We start from the raw sequence: 25,096 nt of genomic DNA, 5'->3' as shown, positions 1-25,096 counted from the left end.
GAATGCATACTGCCCATGTTTGAGGCCATTTTACTCACAATCTACAAACAAGCAACCAAAAGCTAGGAAGGATTCCATATAATCAAATCTCATATTTATCAAAATTTGGGGAGAATCTTAACATGATGTTCTCTGTTTCTCCTTGAGAATTATTGTGAAGAACAGCTCTAGAAATAGCCCATATTCTCACAGATCACTTCGAACTTGTAAAAGTTAGATTGTGAGGCCGCTAGATTCAGCTTCAAGATACTTGCAAATCCTCTCCATCACTTCTCTACCCTTGACACTGTTCTGCACAAACCTCTCTGCGCACCGTTGCTCGACTTTTTCAGCCATCGATGCGAGTGCTGACAATGGCTTGATTCGAATGCTCGTCTCCTGTCTGCAAATTGTCCATCCGTTCGGATTATCTGGGTGAGGGTCATACCTGATTTTCTCCACCACTTCTATGAATTTCTGGAGACTGATATTCCGAGTGGTGAGTTGCATCGATTGCGACCAAGCATCTACAACTGTGGATTCGACACAGTGGCAGATATCCTGACCAACGATCTTACGGATAAACCATGGTCCAGGGGCATGGATGGTAATAGCACGGGTTGTATAGAGCTTCCCGGATTCTGGGTCAACCTTTCTGTTTAAGGTGTCAACTTCAAGAATATGGGATAATGTACGCTTGTTTTCGGGGTCGGTAAATTTACGCCAAGATGCACAAGTGACCCGTTCCCACGGGTGCTTGTAGGTGTACTCCTGAGAGTATGCTCTAACCATCACACTGTTCTCTGATACCTTCAACTCTCTTAATAGCACAGTTAACTAGTCTGCATATGAACAGACCGCTAAATTAATCGAACGCTTACTATTCACCGCTTAAATTAATCATATGGCTACTAATTCAGCAGGAAAGGAATTGAAAAGGGAAAACAAAAAACGTCAATGAAGATGATGGAAATGTATCAGAAGATACAATCAGGACAGGAGAAAGCACATGTCATGTAACATAGACAAAAGAAAAACATTATCCATCAGCTAAGAGTGACTACATGAATAAACTAAAGAACTTGAACATTACAGATGCATAAATCAAATCATATAGGGAACGAACAGTACTTTAATTTTATCAAGTCATTAGGTTTTGCCCAACCCAAAAGTTCTTCAAAATTCATAACAGTTCATTTGCAAAAACAAAATTTTCTGCAAACTCTAGTTTTTTTTTCTGATGGGAGGCGTTCTTCCGAAAATCAATTTGACTTAGAAACAATTTGTAACGGCCCAATTTCACCACTAGCAGATATCGTCCTCTTTGGGCTTTTCCTTTTGAGCTTTCCCTCAAGGTTTTTAAAACGCATCTGCTAAGGAGAGGTTTTGTAACAACCCAAGTCCATCGCTAGCAGATATTGTCCTATTTGGGCTTTTCCTTTCGGGCTTCCCCGCAAGGTTTTTAAAACGTGTCTGCTAGGGAGAGGTTTTGTAACAACCTAAGCCCACCGCTAGCAGATATTGTCCTCTTTGGGATTTTCCTTTCGGACTTCCCCTCAAGGGTTTTAAAACATGTATGCTAGGGAGAAGTTTTGTAATAGCCCAAGCCCACCGCTAGTAGATATTGTCCTCTTTGGGCTTTCTCTCAAGGTTTTCAAAACGCGTCTGGTAAGGAGAGGTTTTGTAATAGCCCAAATCCACCGCTAGCTGATATTGTTCTCTTTGGACTTTCCCTTTCGGACTTCCCCGTAAGGTTTTTAAAACACGGGAGAGGTTTCCACACCCTTATAAAGAATGTTTCGTTCCCCTCTCCAACCAATGTGTGATCTCACAATCCACCCCTCTTTGGGGTCCACCCAGCGTCCTCACTAGCACTCGTTCCTCTTTCCAATCGATGTGAGATCTCACACAATCATTTTACCAATTCTTTCACCTATTTGCCCAATAGATTTATTCAAGTAATTCTTATTTCTAGAGAATGAATCGAGTACCAAATCAACAATACTTCCAGATCCATCCAAATAACAAAAGAGCATAAGAATGTTCTCCCCTTCTTTGAACAACAACAGCAAGAAAAACCTCCAAAGTAACTCATGGCAATAACTTTAGAATCCAAGATGTAAGATGCAAGAAGCTCAGATACCAAAATCTATCAGTTAAAACATCTAGGCTTTGTGATTCTAACAAGGTGCCATACCGCTCAAACTACTATGATGCCATTTTCTTCCTAATCAATATTGATAGCTGTTCGTTCGACCTTGTGCAAATGACTTCAAAGACAATTTTCAAACTGCATATGGCCATCAAAACAGAGCAAACTGTAGCAACAAAGCTGAACTAGGAAAAGGGAAAAAGATGAAATGTTCTCAACAAGCTCAAATCAAACACACTCAAGTCAAACGTTTGCAAGAAAGAAAGATCAGAGTCCCATCATTACAAACAACGATCCATCAAAAGAACCGGCAGTCAAACACATGCTTCTTCTCAACCAATTCCAATAATCTCTCAAATTCATCTTTGGATTTGAATACAAAGATAAAAACACCCAACTCGGTCACATTCCACAGGCATCTAACCAGCTAGTTTAGAATTCACAAATGATTTTGGATGCATTTCTCAATCTCAATCTCAATTCTCCACAGAAATCCAACAGATAATCAAAACATATATGATGAACACACAAAACCCTTAACGATGCGCCTAGCAGAATCGAATTAAAATCAATTACAAAGAGCTAAAGAAAAGGAAAAAACAGTCCACCTGAGAGATGAAAGAAGACGGCGTTTGCAGGCGGCGGAAGAAGGCGGTACCGACAGGTCAAGATCTCAAAATCAAAACCCACGAAAGGAATGAAAAATCTCGGTAATTCAAAGCTTCAGTAAAAGGAAGACCAAAAGCATTGGACCGAGTTTAAATAATGGCGTAATTTTGTGACGAAACTGCCCTTCGCCATTGAAGCTAAAGACAAGACATCACTGCAATTCAGTATCCATACCATAAGCCCTAAAGCTTCCATTTTCAGACCTCGTTTACTAATTATAATTATAATTTATAAATAAATAAATAAATATTTTTTTTATTACACTAAAAAGAGAAAAATATTTATTTATTTACAAATAATTATTATTAAATATTTTATTGAATAATATTGTTTTGATATTTAATATTTATGAATTATATTCTAACCATTTAATTTATATTAATCAATAATAATTAAATAAGGAAAAATATAGAAAAGATTTTTCAATTATAATTTTTAATTCTAAGAAAAATTATTAATTTAAAATATAGCTCAATTATATTATTTAATAACGAGTTGAATTATAATTTATTATATTTATATTATAGAAATTCGTATGTTTATAAAATATCACGTGGACTAAAACGATATACAAAATAATTTTTATTTGAAAAAAATTTATGTTCGTAAAAAAAAAATTTAAAAATATATAATTAAGTAAGAAAAAAAGTTTTTAATAATTAAATATAAAAAATATGAATTAAATACGAGAGATAATGAGTAAATCGCGGGAATTCGAACCTTTAAAATTTTGGTCGATGGTGTATGTCTCAACCTGTTGAACTATACTTACACTGTCACGGAATTCCACGAACGTTCAAAGTTCCTCGAAAAAAAAAGGGTTATGACCCAGTTTTGTTGCAAGATACACATACAAGGGTGTAGAAGACAGCATGACAATGATTATTTTGCAGTGTTTCCTAAACTATGAGCAAAAGAACTTAGCATCCAACTGCTTCATATGCTAAGCTTGGGACGAAAATTTGAACCAGCAAATCGAGTAGTGAATTCGTCCAAACAAGCCATTCGGATTCGCTCCGGTGTAGCAGGATTATCGAGAGGAAACCAGTCGTCGTGCCCCGCCTCGTTCCTTGCAGCGGTTATGGCATCCTTGATTGCGAACAAGACTGCTGAAGCCAAAAAGAATGGAGGTTCTCCCACTGCTTTTGATGAATGGAGAGCCTTCACGTTCGGGTGACCCTGTCGAGTAATCAAAGAAACCAGTATGCATATAAACGCATCGATGAAACGAACATTAGACGAAAGATAAAACCGACCCAACCAGAAGAAATAATATTAAATTATCCCGGTAACAGCTCAAGCCCACCACTAGAAGATATTATCCATTTTGGCCCGTTACGTATCACCGTCAGCCTCACAGTTTTAAAATGCGTCTACTACCCTTATAAGGAATGCTTCGTTCCCCTACTAATGTGGGATCTCACAATCCACGGGGCCCAGCGTCCTCACTACACACCTCCCGGTATCTGGCTCTGATACCATTTGTAACAGCTCAAGCTCACCGCTAAACGCGTTTTAAAACCGTGAAACTGACAACGATACGTAACGGACCAAAGCAGACAATATTTGTTAGCAGTAGGCTCAGCTCTTACAATCCTTTAATCTAAAAGCTTAAGCGGGTGGATTACGTTCTTTCAGGAATACCCCGAGCTATGGCGTGTTTCTACGATAGAACAGTTATTTCACTCGTTTTCACGTTTTTCGAGCATACATTTTTTGCATTTAGTTAAAATGAACAAAAAGAAAATGTGAGAACATACCTTCAAGAGAGAGACATTAAATTTGAAAGGAACATCATTCATAGATGGAATTTTGTAGCTTCCAGGTCCAGCCGTGTAGAGAGCACCAGGAGCAATCCACCTATGAGCTGGATCTCCCCATTTCAACTCCTCTAGAGCTGCCCAACCCAATCCTTGCACAAATGCTCCTTCAATCTGTTGTATAAACGAACCGAAGAAAAAAGCGTTTATATGTGATTACGACGATATACTGGTTTTTGAGAACGTAAACTAAATAGTGAAATCTCGAGGCACTAAGAGAAGGTAACAACGCTGCTATATGATACGTTTAATCCATATCGACGAAAAGAATTCTCAATCCGAACAATGAAAAGAAATCCAGAGGTTTCAGTCCAAAGGAATCAAACAAGAACTACAAAAATTGATACTCGAATATAGACTCTAAACTAAGATCATAATTACGAAACGGCCTAGTGACCGAGTTCCAAAAGGAGGCGTTAAATCGAGCCACCTCTCAGACCTTACTCGTCCTCTTAACCTCTCTAAAAGTTCTATAGATCCTTTCTGACCACAACCCCACAAAGCAGCAAAGAAGGTAGCTTGACCCCATAGCAAATGGTTGAGGTCAAACCTAGCCACCGTTAGGAACACACAACAACGCACACACTCGATCTAGATGAACACAAAGAACAGGAGAGAGACAATACGAGGAATATTCGCTAGACCTAGCCACTGTTAGGATCGTACAACAATGCACACACTCAATCTAGATGAACACAAAGAACAGGAGAGAGAAAATACGAGGAGGAATATGGCTAAACCTAGCCACTATTAGGATCGCACAACAACGCACACACTCAATCTAGATGAACACAAAGAACAAGAGAGAGAGAAATACAAGGAGGAATATTCGTTATATTGATGGATATATATATGGTTCAGTTTACTATATACACCTCTACCAGATATAGTAACTATCTACCATATATAGGTTTACGAGGTATAATTTTTTACTGTACATAGTTATTTACTATTTATGATCATTTACTTTATATGTCATTTACCATAGCTTTACTACGTAGACTTATGTAGACTAAGCTATAAATAAGCATAAGCAATCGGCTCCATAATCTAACAGCCACCTCCCAATAACTTTCACCGGAATGGAGAATAGGAAATGAGGCGTACCTGCCCAACGTCAATGGCTGGATTGAGAGAATGTCCAAGATCTAGGAAGATATTAGCGGACCGAGTGTGGAAGTCTCCGGTTAACGTGTCAATTTCTACTTCTGAAAATGCAGCACCATAGGTGAAATATCTGAAGGGAATGCCTTTTCCAGTTGTCCAATCATACCCAATTTCAGGTGTGATGAAAAAACCATGAGCAGAGAGATCGATCCTTTGCACGTAGCACGCACATGCCAGCTGAAAACAATGAACGACGACACATGATACGATATCTAAATTGGAAACAGTATCGCGAAACATGTCTTCTTTTCGTTTTTCATCAAACCCTTAATGTACACAATACCTCTGTGAAAGAGCTGAAATTATGTTGGGCAGCAATAGGCTCCATTCTTGCCTTGATTTGCTCACATGCATCCAAAACTGCAGCTCCATACATATCAGAGCTTGCAGAAGCTGCAGTAGGAGATGCATTAGGAACCTGTTTTCACAAAAGAAAGGGGGGCGTAAAACAAACCATCAGTCGAAACATACCGGTCTTGTTAACAATCTCAAAATAGAATGGAGACAAGGTTCGACTAGTCGGAATATATTAGCGATTTGATATATCATAAAGTACGAACTTGCATGATTGGAACAAGCATCAAAGAATTCGTATTGTTTAGAAGAGGAGACGACACAAGAAGGTAGATAGAGTTCGAGGTAATTCAAGGAACCTACATACCTACATTGAGCAAGCTGAAATCTAGATAATCACAAAAGTGGCGATGTGTCTCGAGTAAAATTATAACGTGCACCATTGTGGTACTTAGGAGACTTATAAAGAAAAGTTCCTAAAACTCGATAACAACGGTTGAATAGTGCTCAAACGTGGAAGATTAAGTGTACAAGTAAATGATGATCGAGGCGAAGACAAAATCTCTTACGAAGAGAGTTCTGTGTCACAATCGCACTCTTGCGGCAACGGGATATGCGGCACTTGTTCTAACCCAGCGAACAAGCCAGCCCTCTTATCCAAAAAAGATTTCTATGGTCCACCCCATTTCCAGCCACTATTTCCTTCTTGCGTTCATCCTCTAATGGCTCTCCAAAGATCTACTTGGTTCTCCAATTGTGAGATCGCACATCGATTAGAGAGGTAAACGAAGCACTCTTTATAAGGGTGTGGAAACCTCTCCCTATCAGACACATTTTAAAACCGCGAGGCTGACAACGATACGTAACGGGTCAAAATGAACAATATCTACTAGCGGTGGGCTTAGGCTGTTACAACTAATATCAGAGCCAAACACTGAGAGTGTGCCAACGAGGACGCTAGCCCCAAGGAGGTTGGATTGTGAGATCTCGGAGAGGTGAACAAAGCACTACTTATAAGAGTGTGGAAACCTCTGCCAATCAGACGCGTTTTAAAATTGTCAGGCTGTCGACGATACGTAACGAGTCAAAATGGACAATATTTGCTAACGGTGGGCTTAGGTCGTTAGAAAAAATAATATCTCTACAAATATAACTTTTGTGAACTTATGGAAAATATTATTCATTTATAGTCGAGTGAAATGATGCGTTAGTATCAATAGGTATAAGTATTTCAAACAAATCTCATATTACCTTGTCCGTACTCGTCTCCGATATGAAGACGGAACTAAGAGGAATATTAAACGCAGAAGCAGCAACCTGTGCAACTTTTGTATGTAACCCTTGCCCCATTTCAACACCTCCATGAGTAACTAAAACGGTCCCATCGGTATAGACATGAACCAGAGCACCTGCCTATGGTCATCAAAACGAACGAGCTCAGACTTTTTAACGTACATATGAAATATTGCTCAAATAATAGCACGATTATTTTAAGCGAAGTCTTTTCCTACCTGATTCATATGCTTTAATGTAAATGATATGCCAAACTTTGTAGGAACCATAGCAACACCACGCTTCTTCCATCGGTTTTGACTGTTAAACCGTTCAACTTCATTACGAGCATTATCAAAGTCACAAGATGTCTTAAGTTGATTCCATAGCGGACCCAGGGTAGAGTGTTGAACTTGTTGACCATAGTGCAGTATATACCCTTCACCTTGGAAATTGATTTCCTATAGAAATATAGAATGCTAAAGTAACGGTCACAGCGTCGAGAGAACGACAATGAGAACAGTTATCGATATTAGTAATAAGTATCAACATTATGAAGCTTACCCTTATCTCTTCTGGGCTTTTCTTAACTTCAACAGCAATTCTTTGGATCCAATTTTCAGCAATAAGCATCCCTTGAGGACCTCCGAATCCACGGAAAGCAGTATTACTAGGAAAATTCGTGAAGCAAACCTTTCCCTGAATTCTCATATTCGGAATCTCGTAAACGTTATCCGAGTGAAACATGGCACGTTCGAGTATAGCAAGAGATAGATCTAATGAATTTCCACCATTGTTGTAGATTTCCAAGTCAAGAGCCAGCACTTTCCCCTCATTTGTGAACCCAACCTGGATCAGTTATTAAGAATCTAATCGACGTCACGAAGTTTCATAATGTTTCAATCAACGAATGCAAAAACAGAAGCAATAAGTTGGTCAATCACGAAGTTTCATAATATTTCAATCAATGGCGATATAATATGGTTCCAAAGTAGGAGGTCGTGTACTCGAACTTCTATTATTTTATTGCCTCCTCAATTAATGGTGATGATCATCCATCTAGCTTCATGATCATTTTTGAACCCCCCAAATGAGAGGAGTGTAAAGAAATTAAATTTGCTATAGCATTAGCTTAAGCTTTTGAGTATATTGTTTAGCGGTTATTTGACACTGTGAGATCCCATGTCGGTTGGAGTGGAGAACGAAACATTACTTATAAGGGTGTGGAAACCTCTCCCTAACAGATGCGTTTTAAAAACCTTGAGGGGAAGCCCTTGAAGAAAAAGCCCAAAGAGGACAATATCTACTAGCGGTGAGCAAGGACTGATACAAATGGTATCAGAGCCAGACACCGGGCAGTGTGCCAGCGAGGACATTGGGCCCCCAAGGAGGGTGGATTGTGAGATCCCACATCGTTTGGAGAGGGGAGCAAAACATTGCTTATAAGGATGTGGAAACCTCTCCCTAACATATGCGTTTTAAAAACTTTGAGGGGAAGCCCTTAAAGAAAAAGCCCAAAGAGGACAATATCTACTAGCGGTGAGCATGGGCTGATACAAATGGTATCAGAGTCAAGACACTGGGAAGTGTACCAGCAAGGACATTGGGCCCCCAAGGAGGGTGGATTGTGAGATCCAACATCGGTTGGAGATGGAAACGAATCATTACTTATAAGGGTGTGGAAACCTCTCCCTAGCAGCGGGTTTTAAAAACCTTGAGAGGAATCTCGAAAAGGAAAGCTAAAAAATGATAGTATCGACTAGCAGTGGGCTTGGGCCGTTACAAACATGATCTAGCATAGCACACAATAAGGATAAAAAAGAAGGCCGTGTCTTCTCCCTCTATGATTCCAACAGTATTTTTCATATCTATAAAAATCAGAGAAAAAAAGAATGACATCGCCGATTATTTCGGTTCATTTATATATAGTAACACCGTTATTGAGGACGTCTCTTCCCTTTTCATACTCGCTAGCTGTTTTACTTATCCAGGAAAGGGGGAATTTTTCTTCGAATTATGTGCTACGAGCAACATCGAACGCATTCAAGTGTTTATTTCCCAAGTTTGTAAAGATCAAAATGAAATCAAAACCCAACAGTAAAGGCAAACATAGTATAAAAGAGCACCTTATACTTTCCAAGAAAGCTATGCCGCTGCCCTGTAATCATCATGTCTGTGTCCCTGTCTAACGTGATCTTCACTGGTCGATTCAATAAAAACGAGGGGACTGATGCTGCCGCAGCAAACACAGCTGACCTTGTTTCCTTCCCCCCGAATCCGCCACCAATCCGCTTCGTTTTGCAAACTACTTTGGACATTGGAAGCCCAAGAACACTAGAAACATACTTCTGGTGCTTTTGTGGAGTCTGCACAAAGAAAAATGATGAACTATTCATTATATTTTCCTATTTCAAAGAGGCCGTCAGAACTTATCATTTTTAAAGAGGGGTATAACATCACAAAAACAGGAGAAAACGTGCAAGAAACTAACGAAAAAGAGGTCGACCATACTTGTGTTGATGAAACCAGATGAACTTCATTACCAGAATCCAATGTCCATATCACACTACTATTTGGCTCCAAGTAAAAGTGTTCCTGACCTCCCACTTGAACTTCACCTTCAATGATCTTATCACACTGACCTGATTGGAAACATAATTCCACATCCCCTTTCTTCAAACACTTTGAAGTGTTGGGGTGGAAACTATTAGCAAGGATAGCATCCTCAATTGATAGTATAGCCGGGAGCTCCTCGTATTCTACATGAACCTTTCTTGCTGCAAGTTTCGCGTTTTCATGAGTATCAGCAACTACCACTCCTATGATCTGCAAGACAGTTGCATTTAATTCAAAAGGTTAGAATAGATAATGAAATTAAATTTTAAAAACAAGTTATTCGTAACTTTTAGAGATGGTAGCAGGTCAGAGAGTTAGATTCTTGTTGAGAGTGATTGTATATTCATTGCTCATTTTCTCTGATGGACGTGTTTCGGGAATTCAACCTTTGGTGCCTCTTTAAAGTGACTCAAGTAGTTTGCCCTTTTCATTATAACTATAGTAAAAGAAGTGTGAGATCCCACGTCGATTGGTGAGGAGAACGAAATATTCTTTATAAAGGTGTGGAAACCTCTCTCTAGCAGATGCGTTTTAAAAACCTTGAGAGGAAGTCCGAAAGGGAGAGCCCAAAGAGGACAATATCTGCTAGAGGTGGGCTTGGGCCATTACATATGGTATCAAAGCTAAACACCGGACGACGTGCCAACGAGGAGACTGAGCCCCAAAGGGAGGTGGACATGATTCGATGTGCCAGCAAGGACACTGGGCCCCAAAGGGGGTGGATTTGGTGGGGGTCTCACATCGATTGGAGAAAGGAACGAGTGTCAGCGAGGACGCTGGGCCCCGCAGGAGGGTGGACTGTGAGATCTCACATCGGTTGGGGAGGAGAACGAAACATTCTTTATAAGGGTGTGGAAACCTCTCCCTAATAGACGCGTTTTAAAAACCTTGAGGGGAAGCTCGAATGGGAAAGCCCAAAGAGGACAATATCCGCTAGCGGTGGACTTTGGCTATTATTTTTTTCATACATAAAAAGTTGAGGCTTCAAGTCTGAGAGGACTATTGCACCTTAGTGCACCTCGAGCTTAAAAAAACGGTCATTTTCCAAGCGTTTACGCAAGAGGTCAAAACACGAGCCCAATTATTGGTTGCTACATGCATAGCACATTAAGTTACCATACACATATTATAATCCCAACTCTTTATAATAGATATCATATGGAATCAAAAATCAAGGTAAAGTTGGGAAATGGCAATGTAGTATAAGGTTTCATTACCTGTCCCACACAAGTGACAAACTCTGAAGCAAAAAGCTCCTCATCAGGAATAGCTGGCCCAATCTTATTATCAGCTGGAATGTCTTTGGCCAGGAAGATACCGGCGAAACCAGCAGATTTTCTGGCTTCCGAGTCATCTATGCGACGCATGCGAGCATGAGGCTTCGTGCTCAGAATCAAAGCAGCATGCAAACCGTGAGGAGGTAACGGTACGTCATCTGTATATTCTGCCTCTCCTGTGACCTAAAATTAAAAGTACTGTATCGACGTTATTCTCCGTGATATATTCTACGAAACGAACCAAGTTTTTTATTAAACAATTTCGATCCAATGGAGCTCCCAACCAAAAGAATCATACTCAGCTAATAATTACAAAAAAGCATAATACAAACGCGCACGGAAACGAGTTTAAATCCATTTAAATGCTTCGAGAATTAAAGCTAAAACAACTTTTATGTCGATTACCGTTAAAGCTAAGAGTGATAATGGACATGTATCCGATCTTAGTGTGTTATAGATGCAGTTGGAACATTTCAATATATAAAATGATACGATTTTACTTGCCTGAAGTCTTGCAGAAAGATGAACCTCGGGTAAGCCAACAGCGGTCCCATGACTTTTGATCTCGTAGTCCTGACTTCCGATAACATGTGGCCGATGAAACGATTTCACAGCAGAGAGATGCGACAACGGAACGTTCTCCTCAATAAGATTACGCCTCCCCATCTCATGAGATACCCAAAGATGAAATTTAAAGAAGAAGCTTAGAGTTAAAGATTTTCGGAACTCGACCATACCTCCGGGAGCGTTTTCGTGCAGCAAAATATCTTCTTCTAAGACTTTCAATGCATCCTTGAGTAGCACTTGATCCCAAATTTTGCCAATTATATACTTTTTAGTCTTTACTGCTGAAAGTGATAATGGAGCAACCCCACCATAAACGATCGATGCATCCGAAACGACCCAATTTTTACCTTCTTCCTCGAGAAAGACACGTATACCAGCATTTACAATGGCAATGTCATCATCTCGCCTATGAGCCTGCTTAAACTCTTTGACATACTCGAAACGCCTGCTCCATGGTAAGAATACAGAGAGTAAGAGTTCATCGTTCGCCAAATCCACTTTACGATAACCAAGGAAAAAAATTTCGGCCAATGTTGTTCTAATCTTTCCCTTGCAGTTAATAATTACGAACTTCGCTCTTGTAGCCATCCAGAGAGGGTTCAAATCTGATATAGGACTTGCTGTACATATGTTCCCACCTACAGATGCAACATTTCTTATTTGTGTCCCAGCAAACCATTTTAACTGTTCGATAAACGCTTTACAAAATGAAGTTTCATGTGTCGCACGCTCAGCTGTAACCTTTCTTAGAACGCTCAGCAGGTCCGATAATCGTACTGCAGCTCCTATCTCAATGCCATCGTCTTTCACATTAATCATATTTAACTCAGGCACATGCATAACATGGACCAGAACCTTATACTGCATTTTCTTTAACCTCATTTCAATTCCAACCTCGGTATTACCGACCAAGAACTTGGCTTCGGGGTATCTCGCCTTCAAGTCTAACACTTCTTGAAGCGTTGTGGGTCTAAACCATTTAAGCCCACCAGACCCGCTCAAATTCAAATAACTTAGTTTCTTTCGAAACAGCTCAGGAGGGAAAATAAGCTCTTTATCTGAGTATGAGCTGCCATCAATCTCATTATAAGAAACTGGCTCACACCTATTGCCACGAGCTATACTTTCCGAGCGGTCGACCCTCTCACTTAAGGTTTTAGATTTGCAAGAACATGGCTTCCCAGTTGAAGGGCAAATAAATTCAGCTGTTTCACCAGTATTCAAAGAATTCGTGTATATTGAGTCATCAGCTTTTGCAAAAACCCGGAATGCATCAATGATCGGTCTGTAACCTGTGCATCGACACAAATTTCCTGCAAGACATTCTTCAATTTGCTCTTCACTAGGTGGACTTTTACTCGACCTTAATAACGCATACACGGACATGATAAAACCAGGAGTACAAAATCCACATTGTGAACCATGAGAGCTTGCCAATGACTCCTGTAATGAACTAATTTAGAGAAAGTTGACAATATAGTTTATAAAACTTCGATTATCGTTGACCATAGCTAGCTCGAAGTCTTATTTGTTATCCTCAACAAGTACGATATACTGTTTAGGGTCCTAGTCAACTTTGATGAACAGTTCTAAAGCCAATAAGATCAAGATTTAATAAAAGGATCAGAATTTTCAGGACTGAGCTGAGCTTTTAATCATCAGAACCAGTCTTATGGAATACTCAAAACAACATAGATATTCAAAGTACTTGAAAGAGCCTGAAAGTGACATAACTTACTTGGATAGGATGCAATCCACGCTTATGGCTACCCAAACCCTCCACTGTTATTATATGCATCCCTTCTACAGAATATAGAGGAGCCAAGCAAGCATTAACAGCATAATGCCTGAAAAAAGATAAGTGTTTATGCAAAGTTTAGCTTGATAATTCGATTACAGTCGATTTTGGAAAGCGTGCAGGTAAGAACCCAAGTAGATACTCACATGCATTTGTTTAAACTTGAATCATAACTGGAGACCATAACAGTGCATGCTCCACAGCCACCTTCCCCACAGCCAAGCTTGGTCCCAGTTAAACCAGTATCTATATCAGCAGAAACAAAAAAGAGTGCAATTTCAACATCATCTTTCATTATCTTATCAAATTTAATAAATCTTTTGAAGAACAATTCTTGATAGGGGAGGAAAAAGTTTTTCTTAAACTGTGAGATCCCACGTCGGTTGGAGAGGAGAACAGAGCATTTCTTATAAGGGTGTGGAAACCTCTCCCTAGCAGACGTGTTTTAAAACCTTGAGGAAAAGCCCGAAGAGGACAATATCTACTAAGGGTGGGCTTGAGCTATTACAAATAGTATCAGAGGCAGGCATCGGATGGTGTGCCAGCGAGGACGCTGGCTCCCAAAGGCGTGGATTGTGAGATCCCACATCGGTTGGAGAGGATAATGAAGCATTCCTTATTAGGGTGGGGAAACCTCTCCCTAGCAAACGTGTTTAAAACCTTGAAGGGAAGCCTAGAAGGGAAAGCCCAAAGAGGACAATATCTGCTAGTGGTGGACTTAAGCTATTATAAATGATATCAGAGTCAGGCACCGGGCGGAGTGCCAACGAGGACGCTGGCCCCCAAGGGGAGTGGATTGTGAGATTCACATCGATTGGAGAGAAGAACGAAGTATTTCTTATAAGGGTGTGAAAACCTCTCCCTAGCAGACGTGTTTAAAACCTTGAGGGGAAGCCTAGAAGGGAAAGCCCAAAGAGGACAATATCTACTAGTGGTGGGCTTAAGCTATTACAAATGGTATCAGAGCAAGGCACCGAGCGGAGTGCTAGCGAGGACGCTAGCCCCCAAGGGGAGTGAATTGTGAGATCTCACATCGGTCGGAGAGGAGAATGAAGCATTCCTTATAAGGATGTGGAAACCTCTCCCTATCAAATGCGTTTAAAACCTTGAGAGGCAACCAATCAAGAAAAGCCCAAAGAAGACAATATCGGCTAGCGGTGGGCTTAGACTATTACATAAACGCTTACGAATCAACAAAAAGTGTTTGTAATTGAACTTTACAGCCTACTTGATCTTAAACTAAATTCCACGATCCATAAAATTCAAAACAGAGAGCAAGCTGATCGACAAACTTGGTGGGTTCATAGTACAGGATTACTCATAAATGATACACAAAAAGCCATTGATGAAGCAAATTACTCTAACCAAGCATAAGAAGAACCAAAACAGAACAAACCCAGAAATCCCTTTACCTCTAAGATATTCAAGAACAGTTAAATGGGCTAATCCATTCGGAAGAACTCTCCGGACCCCATTAACATAAACGATAGCCTCCTTCGAATCCTCCCCAACCTGTTCAATATCCTTTTCACTCTTCAAAGATCCCATCTGGGTCGCTAAAAACTCGCCGGAGCTCAGAACACGATCAAATTCTCAGACCCAAGAGCAGCTGAGAAAGCAAATCAATGATCAAAATGAAACAACAAGAAGAACACCCCAATACCCACGAGCCCAAAATCGATAAGAATCAAACCTGAAATGAAACACTAAGAACATATCCGTCTGTTCGCGTTTGCTCACATGGAACGTTCAGCTGTCCATAAAACTCTTACCAGTAATCATTAACAACGAATAAAACGAGGTGGATGCAGTGGAAACATTCACGCCAGAGCAATCGACGAAAAGGATAAACTCGGCCTCTTCAATGCTGACACTGAAATTCGACCTTTCCCACTAAAAAATTATTAAATTAGATCAAAAAAAAGGGAAATTTTACTAGAAAAATCCCATGTCATGTTATGGATGACTTCCTTATTGTGGTTTAGTGATTTTCTTGCACCAATAATCATTACTAACTTAATTTCTTTGTGAAAACGCAATTTACAAATGAAAAACATTTCTAAGATCCTCTTTTTTAAGTACAAATTTTTAATATTTTACTCGAGAAAAGGGTCATAAATGAGTTATTAATGTACCAATTCTACTTAATGAAATTGATAATTCACCTAAAATTGTACTTTGCTAACTTTTTTTTTCCTTAGTAATGAAACTTGCTTGGGAGTGAGATTTTAATATGAATGATAAGAAAGTTAGTTTATAGATTAAGAAAAGGTTTAAACTTTTAAAATTCTTTTTAAATACAACATAAATTCAACCATTTATTTGGAAGAAAAAAAAGATCTTAATCAAATAATTTAAGATGTATCCAAAAATTTACTTTTTGTTTTGATTGCTTTCAAATTCAAATGGCTTTGGACTCGAAAAAGGGGAGCATAAGATACAATGGTGAAAGGATTCAAAAGGTGTTATTCACAAGAGTAGATGATGCCACGTTTGAGTGAATGGTCCCTGCAAGATCTTCTTAGAAAACTTGGATTCTTAAACTTTTGAATCAGTTTAAATATTCCGTTCATCATTAATTTTAAATGAAAATATTGAATACTTTATTTTAAAAATACTCTTAGGACTTTTGTATTACAAAAATACCAGTCATTCATTATCACACATTCTTTTGAAATATTTATATAAAATCATGTAAAAAATATATGTAATTTTCCATCTAAATATCCAGCCATTCATTAATGTTTTCTATACATACAATTGTGAAATCATGTTACTTTATTCAAACTATATAATATAACATATATATATATATATATATATATATATATATAGGTAAACTTTAGTGTAAGTTTTAATGATACCTAATTTTCAAAATCTTCATTTCTACTCTTAAACATTAACATTATTTCAAAGCAATCCTATCATCGTCATTTTTAGTAAAATAAAGATAAAAATATGAAATAACAAAAAATTGTAAATATAAATGGTATACACGAACGTATAAATATGATATCAACTCTATTAGACGAACACGACTCTCCATAATGGTATGATATTGTCCACTTTGAGCATAAGTTCTCATGGCTTTATTTTGGACTTCCCCAAAAGGCCTCATGTCAACGGAGAGAGTATTCATTGATTATAAATCCACGATCATTCCCTAAATTAGCTGATGTGGGACTTTCATCATCCAACACGAACAAAGTGTGCTTCGTGGAGTCTTAGTCATTTTTTACTGCCTTTGAGGAGGCTTGACTCCTTTTCTTTTGGAGTCTTTTGTTCGATATTTGAAGATTTACCAATCTATTGGCATGACTAAGTTTAGGGCATGGCTCTGATACCATGTTAGACGAACACGACTCTCCACGATGGTATGATATTGTCCACTTTGAGTATAAGCTCTCGTGACTTTGTTTTGAGCTTCCCCAAAAGGCCTCATGCCAATGGAGGGAGTATTCCTTGATTATAAACTCACGATCATTCCCTAAATTAGCCGATGTGGGACTTTCATCATCCAACAAACTCTATGCACGATGAAATATGCAACACTTAACCAAAAAGCATGAACTTTCCAAACATCTTACCCCATTTTTCTTGACTCTCCCACATTCAACCCAATGGATTCAAGGGATCAGCCAATTCAATCCAGCTACAACCAGCCATTTTCTTCAGTCCTCTACTTCTCATGGCGTCTCGAACTTCATTAGCATCATTCCATCTATCACAACTAGCATAAGTATTCGATAACAAAGCATAAGTTCCCACTGTAATGCTCTTGCTGCTAAGCAGCCATTGCCTAACTTTCTCATACCTCTCATTCCCATGGAGTTGACAAGCATGAAGCAGCGCTCCCCATACTGGCCCTTCTGCTTCCACAGGCATCTCCTTTATGAACGCCTCTGCTTCATCTAAAAGCCCAGCCTTCCCATACATGTCCACCATGCAAGCATAATGCCTCATCTCAGGTGCAACATTGTAAACGTCTTTCATGGCTTCAAACACCATCAAGCCTTGATTGATCAACCCACCATGGCTGCATGCAGATAACAAGCTGAGAAATGTTATGGCATCTGGAGTAATGCCATGAACTAGCATGAGTGAAAAGAGACCAAAAGCTTGCTTGCCTTGGCCATTCATGGCTAACCCACTTATGATTGTGCTCCATGATATGATATCCTTGTGTTCAACAGTTTTGAAGATTGAAATTGCCTTATCCATGCTGCCACATTTTACATACATGTTAATCAAAGCATTTCCAATGTTTCCATCAATTATCACGTCGTGCCTAGAGTTGATATATGAATGTACCCATTGACCCAAATGCAGAGCAGACATGGAAGAACATGCAGATAGTACATTGATTAGAGTGGCCTCATTGGGTATGGCCTCTCTCGCATGAACCATGTTTTGGAATACCCTCACAGCCTCTTCACATAATCCTGTCAGTGCATAACCTCCGATTAACGTAGTCCAAGACACTACATCTCTTTGAGGCATTTCGTCGAACAGGTTCTGCGCACCCCTCAAAGACCCACATCTAACGTAAAAATCCAGAAGGGCATTGTCCAAATTAACACTTTCCTCATTCAAACTCCGCAATTTTAGCCCATGTATGGCTTTTCCAATCTTAACACACCTTAGACTAGAACAAGCAGATAAAGCACTAACAAGAGTAGCAGAATTAGGGCTCACATTCATGGACAAGAACTTACCCAGAGCTTCCTCTTTAAAACCCAGCTTGGAAAGCCCCGAAATGATCGAAGTCCACGAAACCACATCTGGGTCAGGGATGGAATCAAAGACTCGAGAAGCAGAAGGAACATCGCCATCGACAATGTAGAAATGGAGCAAAGAATTTTGGATGAAGATGTCAGAAAGGTGACCTGATTTGATGAGACGGGCATGGATTTCGAGGCCCTTGTGGGTTTCATGGAGAAGAAAACAGGCTTTGAGGGCGTAAGTGAAGGTATAGTGGTTGTGGGAAGATGGGTGTCGAAGCATTTGGTTGTAGAGGAAGAGGCCATTTTCAGGGGCGACGGAGTCCACCAAAGCACCGAGCAAAGGGTTGAAAACGCGGGGCTTTGGATTCGTGAGGAGTTGGGCGTGGATTTGGGATAGTTGAGCGCTTGAAATCCAGAGTTTTGGAGGTCTAAATGGCATGCTATCGCTCTACCATTCGCCCATTCATCCTTCACAAAACCGGTGGACTTGTCTTTTAATCTCACAAAACTACATCTACTCAAGTCTGTTTGGGTATTTATATTCCACAAATTGAGTATAGCTCAACCGGTGATTCGCTCGTACTCAATGCTCGTACTAATAAAAAAAAATGGTATTAACCACCAATGGATTGTTGTCGATTTTCGTTTTGAACTGAAATGTCCATGGTCCTATCATAACCCACCTTGAACGGGGCAGGGAATTTTCATTTAAACAGTAAATGGGGAAGAGAGTAGAGAGTGAAATGTCCATTTAACCAGTGAGACATCCTACCGTAACCCACCTTGAACGAGGCAGAGAATTTTCATTTAAACAGTGAATGAGGACGAGGGCAAGGAGTGAAATATCCATTTAATCAACGAGACCAGGATCCTACAGTAACACACCTTGAACGAGATAGAGAGTTTTCGTTTAAACAATGAATGAGGACGAGGGCAAGGAATGAAATGTCCATTAACCAACGAGACTAGGATCCTACCGTAACCCACCTTGAACGAGACAGAGAATCTTCGTTCAAACGGTGAATGAGGACGAGAACAAGGAGTGAAAATGTCCATTTAATCAGCGAGACTAGGGTCCTACAGTAACACACCTAGAATGAGATAAAAAAATTTCGTTTAAACAGTGAAGGAAGAAGAGAGTAGGGAGTGATTTTTCCTCGTCTGCATCACTGCCCCTACCTATTCCTTGCCCTACCTCACTTTTTATATATAAATATAAATATACGTATATATAAACATAAATATACGTATATATAAACATAAATATACGTATATATAAACATCATATTATATTTTTGTCTATAAATATTATTAGATTTATTAGAATATTTTATAATATTTAATATAAGTTATACATTATTATATATTTTTTTTCTTCAAAAGAATATATATTTTTTAGAAAATGTAAAAGATGAAAAAAAAAAATCTGAAAAATAAATATAAAATTTTATAATGAAAAAAATGGGATATTTCTAATTATTGGAAGAAAAAGAAAATCCCTTTCTCCTCAGAACTCCATTGGAGGCTGTCTTGTAGCTTTCAAAGCTCCGAGGGGTTTTCTCTGCTGTGGCCTCGATGCCATTCCCATCCCAGTAGCTCTCTCGGTACTGGGACGATGCCGACCTCAGCTTCTTCTGCGATTCCGAAGCCCTCCTCCGAGCTCGTCAGCCGATTGACTGCCGCCGACGCCGCCGTGAAGCTGAAGGCATTGAGAGACATCAAGAACCAGATCATCGGTAACCGCACCAAGAAGCTGTCCTTCATCAAGCTCGGCGTTGTTCCTCACGTTGCTGCAATTCTCTCCTCCACTTCCGACCCCAACATTCTCGTCCAGTCCGCTGCTGTTCTTGGCAGCTTTGCCTGCGGCGTCGACGCCGGTGTCTCCGCCGTTCTCGATGCCGGAGCCTTCCCTCGACTGCTTCGATTGCTTGCTGATCCCGATCCCAAGGTGCTTCTCCTCTCCTCTCGTCTCTTGTTCTTTCTATCCGTTTTGCTCCAATTTGGGAAGTGCATTTCTGGGGAAATTGAGGAAGAGTATCTAGTATTGTTCTATTGAAATTTGCATTTATGCGCTTAATTTTAAGTTACAAATGCAAATTCCTTTGTTTGATTTTAAATTGCATTTCTGTGGCGTCGACCCTTCTTCTAATCTTCTCTATTATGACCTCTTCGAACTACAAGAAATGCTCTGTTAAAAGTGAAGAAGAATGTCTCCTTGGAACTGGATAATAGCTCCTTTTTCTACTTATAATCGTCTTTTTTGGATTAGTTATAGCATATTCCTTAAGTACTCTTTTTGAACTACCAATCAGAGTCTAGAGTAGATGGCTACATCTTTTGAAAGGAAAAACAAATTTAAGCAATAATGGAGTTCTTCCTTTCAAAACCCGTACATCCAATTTGACCGTCCTTTTTATACACCACGCCTTAGGTTTTTACAAGAATTTGTTATGTACCTGCGTCCACAACCTTTTGCTTTTGTCTTCTTTATTTTCGGTATGCAATTTTTTCAACTTTCTTTTCAATCCTAATGTGAACTTTGATGGGTATATATATATATGTTCTGTTTTTAAGGTTGTGGACGCAGGAGCTCGTTCATTAAGGATGGTTTATCAATCAAAGTTGGCTCCCAAGTATGATTTCCTTCAGCAGGAAAACACTAAATTTCTTCTTTCATTATTGAATAGTCAAAATGAAAATGTGACTGGACTTGGGGCAAGCATCATTATTCATTCCTGTGACACAATTGCGGAGCAGAAGGCATTGTGTAATGGTGGAGTTCTAGAGAAGCTGATTGATCTTCTTGATGGTTCTCTAAGTCAAAGGGATGCTAGTTTAGAGTCTATTGCCACAATATTTAAAAATAATGTCGAAGCAATAGCAAAGTTCATGCAACCTGGTAGAGAAGATTGTTTGAGTTATATAATTGAATTGATGAAGGATAGAAATCCCAAGACAAGATTGCTAGCTTGCGTCTGCTTGATTGTTATGAGGAATTCATCACCTTGTTATCTACAAGATATAGGAATCAAAATGAAATTGATACATAGTTTGCTTGAGCTTCTTGATAATCCAGGTCAAGTTGGAGATGAAGCTTCCTTCGTTTTTTCGACTTTAATTGCTGAGAAGGAGGAGCTACAGAAACTAGCTTTTGAGGCAAATGCAATTGATAAGTTGTACAATCACTTGCAAAAGGATCAGTTGAGTCCTAGACGTTTCCAAGGAATATTGTTGGCCTTTTCTCATCTATGCTCAAAGTTGGAGAGCTGTAGGTCTAGATTTCTCTCTTTGCAGGTTTATTTCTTATTCTGATTGCATCAACTTTTTTGTTAAGTCAACTTATTGGTTTTTTTTTCTTTGTAACATTTATCAATTACAATGCATTTAACTTGTGCAGTTTTCCTAGTCCAGAGGTTAGTCATGTTTTTCACTAAGTCAAATTGGCTAGGTACCTAAATTGATGTCTAAAATCGTTTGTTTGTCTATTTGAATTTTTGTCTATGGTTATTTCTGCCCTAAGTTGATAGTTATCTTTATTATTAAAGATTTTTAAAAAGGTATCTGTTTTGCAAATGTGTCTGTCATCTGTTTTTAAGTCCTCAAAACTTTCCAAGGAAAAAATGGTTAAACTATATCTGCTGGTCCATTCCAATTGAATCAAAGGAAAAAAATGGAAAAAAAGAAAAGGAGGAAGAAGAAGTAACACATTTGTGGTGGTAACAATTATTGTGGCGGGTTCTCAAAATTTTCTCTTTATTTTACCTTTTGATATTTAACGAAGCTACTAACTGATGGAGGTTAACAAATCTGAATTTTGTTGGAATTTAACTTGCTTAGGTTTATGAATTTTTATTAATTTGCTTATAATCATGACATAGGTAATGAACATAGTGATTGATGCCCTACAACATGAAAGTAGTGACATACGTATTGCAGCTTGCACTTGCTTGAGAAGTGTCTCTAGATCAATCAAGGTATGTAATGCTATATTATTATTAGCTATTCTGATATTCATAGTCTTTCCTTTCCCCTGTTTTCTAATGGCATCATACTCAGAATTTGAGTGCAGGTTACTTTATGAACGAAACAGTTGTCCTTCCCGTTGTTCAGCTTTTACACAGTCCTTCTAATGCTGTTCAGGTAAACCTATTTATCTTGATATATCAAGTTCTCAAATTGTAGGAATCTTCCTACTTTTTAAGCCATTGAATGGTCAGGTAGAAAGAGGGGTTATTTGGTTGTTCAGTTATTTTTGGTTTTGCGCAATAATTATCATTTCATACTATTTAAACAGGTTGCAGCACTTGGTGCTCTTAGCAACATAGTTGTCGAATTTTCAACAAAGAGATCAATATTTATAGAATGTGGAGGTGTTAAAGAGCTGGTTCGATTATCAAAGTCTATGGACTTGGACATAAGGCTAAATGCATTGTGGGCTTTAAGGAATTTAATGTTCCTTGCAAACAGCATGTATAAATCAGGGATCTTCAGGGAGTTAACAGCTTCCTTGTTAGCCAGCCTTGTCTGTGGTACTGTTGAACTCTGTTGTCCATCTTTATGGTTGATTTCATCTTGTGTTTAATCAATACTGCTTTGTATGTTTATGTTTCAGATCCAGAGCCTTCCATACAAGAGCATGCTATGGCCCTTGTGCGCAATCTTATCAATGGATGTGAGGACTCAATTGAGTACGCGTTTGCTGAAGATGGTATCATATTGAATACTATTTGCCGGCAATTGAAAAGTATTTCAAGGGATGAAATTGGGGTCCAGGTTAGTTTTGTTTTGTTTTCAACTTTTGAATGTGATGTATGCTCAAAAGGAAAGGTTTATTTTGGAGAGGAAAAAGCTAAGAAATGGTTGCAAAGCAGTCTATTGAAAGGGCCGATTTTACAAAGTGGTGTTAGTTACTAGGAAACTCTGAGCTCAGCTTAAAATTGGCCTACAACAACCATGTTGAATAACCATACAGTAACGATGTTACGTAAATGCATAATACACACAAATTGATTAAACATGCTACGCCGAAGTATTTATGTTTTCCCTCCTGAAAGATCTCATAAGTAGGTCTGACACTCTGCGTTACTATTTTACATAGATACCAACAAACTAGAGAGATATTTCTATTTTTAAGGTCATGAGGACCCTTAACCTGGTCTCTATGATTCTGTTGAGGTTTTTTCTTTTGTATATAATATCCTTCATCAATAATATTATTTTCCTTTCGTTTTTTCTTTAAAAAGGAGCAAACAAAGATACAAATGGAAAATTGTCAGTTACAATTCAAAGTTTCACGTTAACTGAAGAAAGAATAAGGAAAATGACATGATTGCTTATGCTTTAAGCCTGTGATCTATATCTTACTTGGCTGTCTCTATAGATAGAAGCCGAAAATTTTAAAATATCTGGAAATTGGTTGAGCAAGTGACCTTGGGAAAACTTGCCAAAGGATGAACTCTCTCCTTCCGTAGGAGTTTCAATACCTTTCCTCACTTTGTTTTGTGGAATTTGTCTAGAATACCTATCTTTTACATGTCTACCTGACTCTTATCAAGAAAGCTGATATTAAATGTGGAAGGAAGAATCCAAAATTTATTAAGGGAGCCAATATTGATGGGAAGACTGAGAATGATGGTGGATTTCTTTGATAGGATGATAGGAATAAAAAAAGCGAAGTTCTTTAGGTGCTTATATTTGACTGAAATGTTAAAGTGCATTTTAAAGAAACCATGATTTCATAAATGACATGTGTTCTCGATCATCTGATGGATAATGTCCATGTTGTCTGGCTATTAAACAATTAAGTTTCAGCAGATTCATTTTCAATGATACTTGAGGAATTTTATACGACTATAAAATCTGTTGTTATGGTATTGAGTATATCAATTAACTATTAAGTAAACCATATCACAATGCAATTATTAAAGCATGACTGATGCAGGGAATGTATGTACTTTGTAATGTTGCAAGTGGAAATGAGTTCCATAAGGAAAGGCTAATGAAACAACTATTTCCACATGGAGATGACGTGATCCAGTCATTTGTGGTGAAGTTTTTGCAGAGTGACAACAGTCAACTTCGAATAGCTGCTGTCTGGGTAATAATAAATCTTTCTCTGCCTTCAAGTCCACGTGCACTAGATAGGGTTACAAAGCTACAGAATGCTGGTATTGTTTCTCAAATGAAGAATATGGTCAATGATCCGTGCCTGGATGTTAAGGTCATCTATTTCCTCATTTAAGTCCCACTTCCCCCTTCCCCCTTCTCCCCTTTCACCTCTATATTATCTTAATTCCTCGTCTCTTCTCCTTTACAGCTCCGTGTGAGAACCGTGCTTGGACAACTAATGGCTTTTGGTGATGGTATTACATTATAAAATTTCCATCATCAAAACCCAAGAGAAGTAGAGCGCTGCTAGCAGCTTTGTTTTTCATCCACCTTTTCTGTAGTATATTGTTGAGTTTTTGATCGGCGGCTTTTGATCCATCTGGTATGTTTGAACTTTGTTAGTTTATTTCTATTTTTCCCTTCCCAGATGTCCAAGCGAACTTAGGTTATTTATTATTTCATTGAGCAGCTGTGACAGATAATGTACTTGTGAAATATAACCAAAATGTCACACTTTGCTTATGTTCAAAAGTCGCAGGAAAAATTTTCTCTTAAAAAAAAAGTAATTTTGAGTGCTCGTATGTTACTTTATAAGTGAATCTTTTTGTCTTTTTTTTTTTTTTTTTTTTTTTTTTTTTTTTTTTTTTTTTTTT

The 25,096-nt window shown here is 38.6% G+C and overlaps 4 protein-coding genes across 10 annotated transcripts in view; 1 reads left to right on the top strand and 3 right to left on the bottom strand.

The window, feature by feature from the left end:
* Window positions 1-42: 42 nt before the first annotated feature.
* LOC111461476 (protein slowmo homolog) lies at window positions 43-2,993 on the bottom strand. Its single transcript, XM_023105007.1, has 2 exons — window positions 2,740-2,993; window positions 43-821 (listed from the first exon to the last, which is right to left on the bottom strand). The coding sequence occupies exon 2, from the start codon at window positions 769-771 to the stop codon at window positions 214-216; it is 558 nt and encodes a 185-aa protein (XP_022960775.1). The 5' UTR covers window positions 772-821; window positions 2,740-2,993; the 3' UTR covers window positions 43-213.
* A 520-nt stretch (window positions 2,994-3,513) lies between these two features.
* LOC111461442 (xanthine dehydrogenase 1-like) lies at window positions 3,514-15,522 on the bottom strand. 3 transcript variants are annotated; one of them, XM_023104958.1, is made up of 15 exons: window positions 15,384-15,522; window positions 15,024-15,304; window positions 13,758-13,857; window positions 13,552-13,660; window positions 11,751-13,256; window positions 11,187-11,429; window positions 9,865-10,179; window positions 9,480-9,719; window positions 7,918-8,202; window positions 7,593-7,814; window positions 7,333-7,494; window positions 6,071-6,205; window positions 5,728-5,964; window positions 4,561-4,734; window positions 3,514-3,979 (listed from the first exon to the last, which is right to left on the bottom strand). In XM_023104958.1, exons 2-15 carry the CDS (start codon window positions 15,157-15,159, stop codon window positions 3,737-3,739), a joined length of 4,107 nt encoding a protein of 1,368 aa, XP_022960726.1. In that variant the 5' UTR covers window positions 15,160-15,304; window positions 15,384-15,522; the 3' UTR covers window positions 3,514-3,736. The 3 variants fall into 3 exon arrangements, with proteins under 3 accessions (XP_022960726.1, XP_022960725.1, XP_022960727.1); XM_023104957.1 differs by having other exon boundaries at window positions 15,024-15,220; window positions 15,305-15,499; XM_023104959.1 differs by lacking the exons at window positions 7,333-7,494; window positions 7,593-7,814; window positions 7,918-8,202 and having other exon boundaries at window positions 15,024-15,220; window positions 15,305-15,503.
* Window positions 15,523-17,076: 1,554 nt separating this feature from the next.
* Window positions 17,077-18,826, bottom strand: LOC111461372 (pentatricopeptide repeat-containing protein At1g08070, chloroplastic-like). Of its 2 annotated transcripts, XM_023104875.1 has the most exons (2): window positions 17,426-18,826; window positions 17,077-17,341 (listed from the first exon to the last, which is right to left on the bottom strand). In XM_023104875.1, the coding sequence occupies exons 1-2, from the start codon at window positions 18,772-18,774 to the stop codon at window positions 17,224-17,226; spliced, it is 1,467 nt and encodes a 488-aa protein (XP_022960643.1). In that variant the 5' UTR covers window positions 18,775-18,826; the 3' UTR covers window positions 17,077-17,223. The 2 variants fall into 2 exon arrangements, with proteins under 2 accessions (XP_022960643.1, XP_022960642.1); XM_023104874.1 differs by having other exon boundaries at window positions 17,077-18,826.
* Window positions 18,827-19,822: 996 nt separating this feature from the next.
* The window catches only part of LOC111461619, a 7,943-nt gene continuing 2,669 nt past the window's right edge, over window positions 19,823-25,096 (top strand). For 3 of the 4 annotated variants that reach the window (XR_002713611.1, XR_002713610.1, XR_002713609.1), the window contains exons 1-8: window positions 19,823-20,283; window positions 20,910-21,629; window positions 22,214-22,309; window positions 22,392-22,475; window positions 22,630-22,864; window positions 22,948-23,108; window positions 24,277-24,555; window positions 24,652-24,825. Coding sequence is in view for 1 of the 4 variants with exons in the window: in XM_023105214.1 (XP_022960982.1) it covers window positions 19,951-20,283; window positions 20,910-21,629; window positions 22,214-22,309; window positions 22,392-22,475; window positions 22,630-22,864; window positions 22,948-23,108; window positions 24,277-24,555; window positions 24,652-24,711 (1,968 nt within the window). In the remaining 3 variants the exon portion in view is untranslated. Of the gene's footprint in view, window positions 20,284-20,909; window positions 21,630-22,213; window positions 22,310-22,391; window positions 22,476-22,629; window positions 22,865-22,947; window positions 23,109-24,276; window positions 24,556-24,651; window positions 24,827-25,096 lie in introns of those variants that run through there. The other variant, XM_023105214.1, reaches the window with a different exon arrangement.

The sequence above is a fragment of the Cucurbita moschata genome, unplaced genomic scaffold, assembly GCF_002738365.1.
Source record: "Cucurbita moschata cultivar Rifu unplaced genomic scaffold, Cmos_1.0 Cmo_Scf00025, whole genome shotgun sequence".
Lineage (NCBI taxonomy): Eukaryota > Viridiplantae > Streptophyta > Magnoliopsida > Cucurbitales > Cucurbitaceae > Cucurbita > Cucurbita moschata.
Note: the sequence above shows the minus strand (reverse complement) of the source record. Positions and strands in the feature narration are given on the sequence as shown.

Bases quoted from the DNA above. Each gene is read 5' to 3' on its own strand.
- LOC111461476 (XM_023105007.1), bottom strand. From the start codon at position 771: ATGGTTAGAGCATACTCTCAGGAGTACACCTACAAGCACCCGTGGGAA.
- LOC111461442 (XM_023104958.1), bottom strand. From the start codon at position 15,159: ATGGGATCTTTGAAGAGTGAAAAGGATATTGAACAGGTTGGGGAGGAT. The intron at 13,257-13,551 runs GTAAGTTATGTC...AGTTCATTACAG, and splicing joins GTGGATTGCATCCTATCCAA to GAGTCATTGGCAAGCTCTCA. The intron at 4,735-5,727 runs GTACGCCTCATT...TTTATACAACAG, and splicing joins CAGCCATTGACGTTGGGCAG to ATTGAAGGAGCATTTGTGCA.
- LOC111461372 (XM_023104874.1), bottom strand. From the start codon at position 18,774: ATGCCATTTAGACCTCCAAAACTCTGGATTTCAAGCGCTCAACTATCC.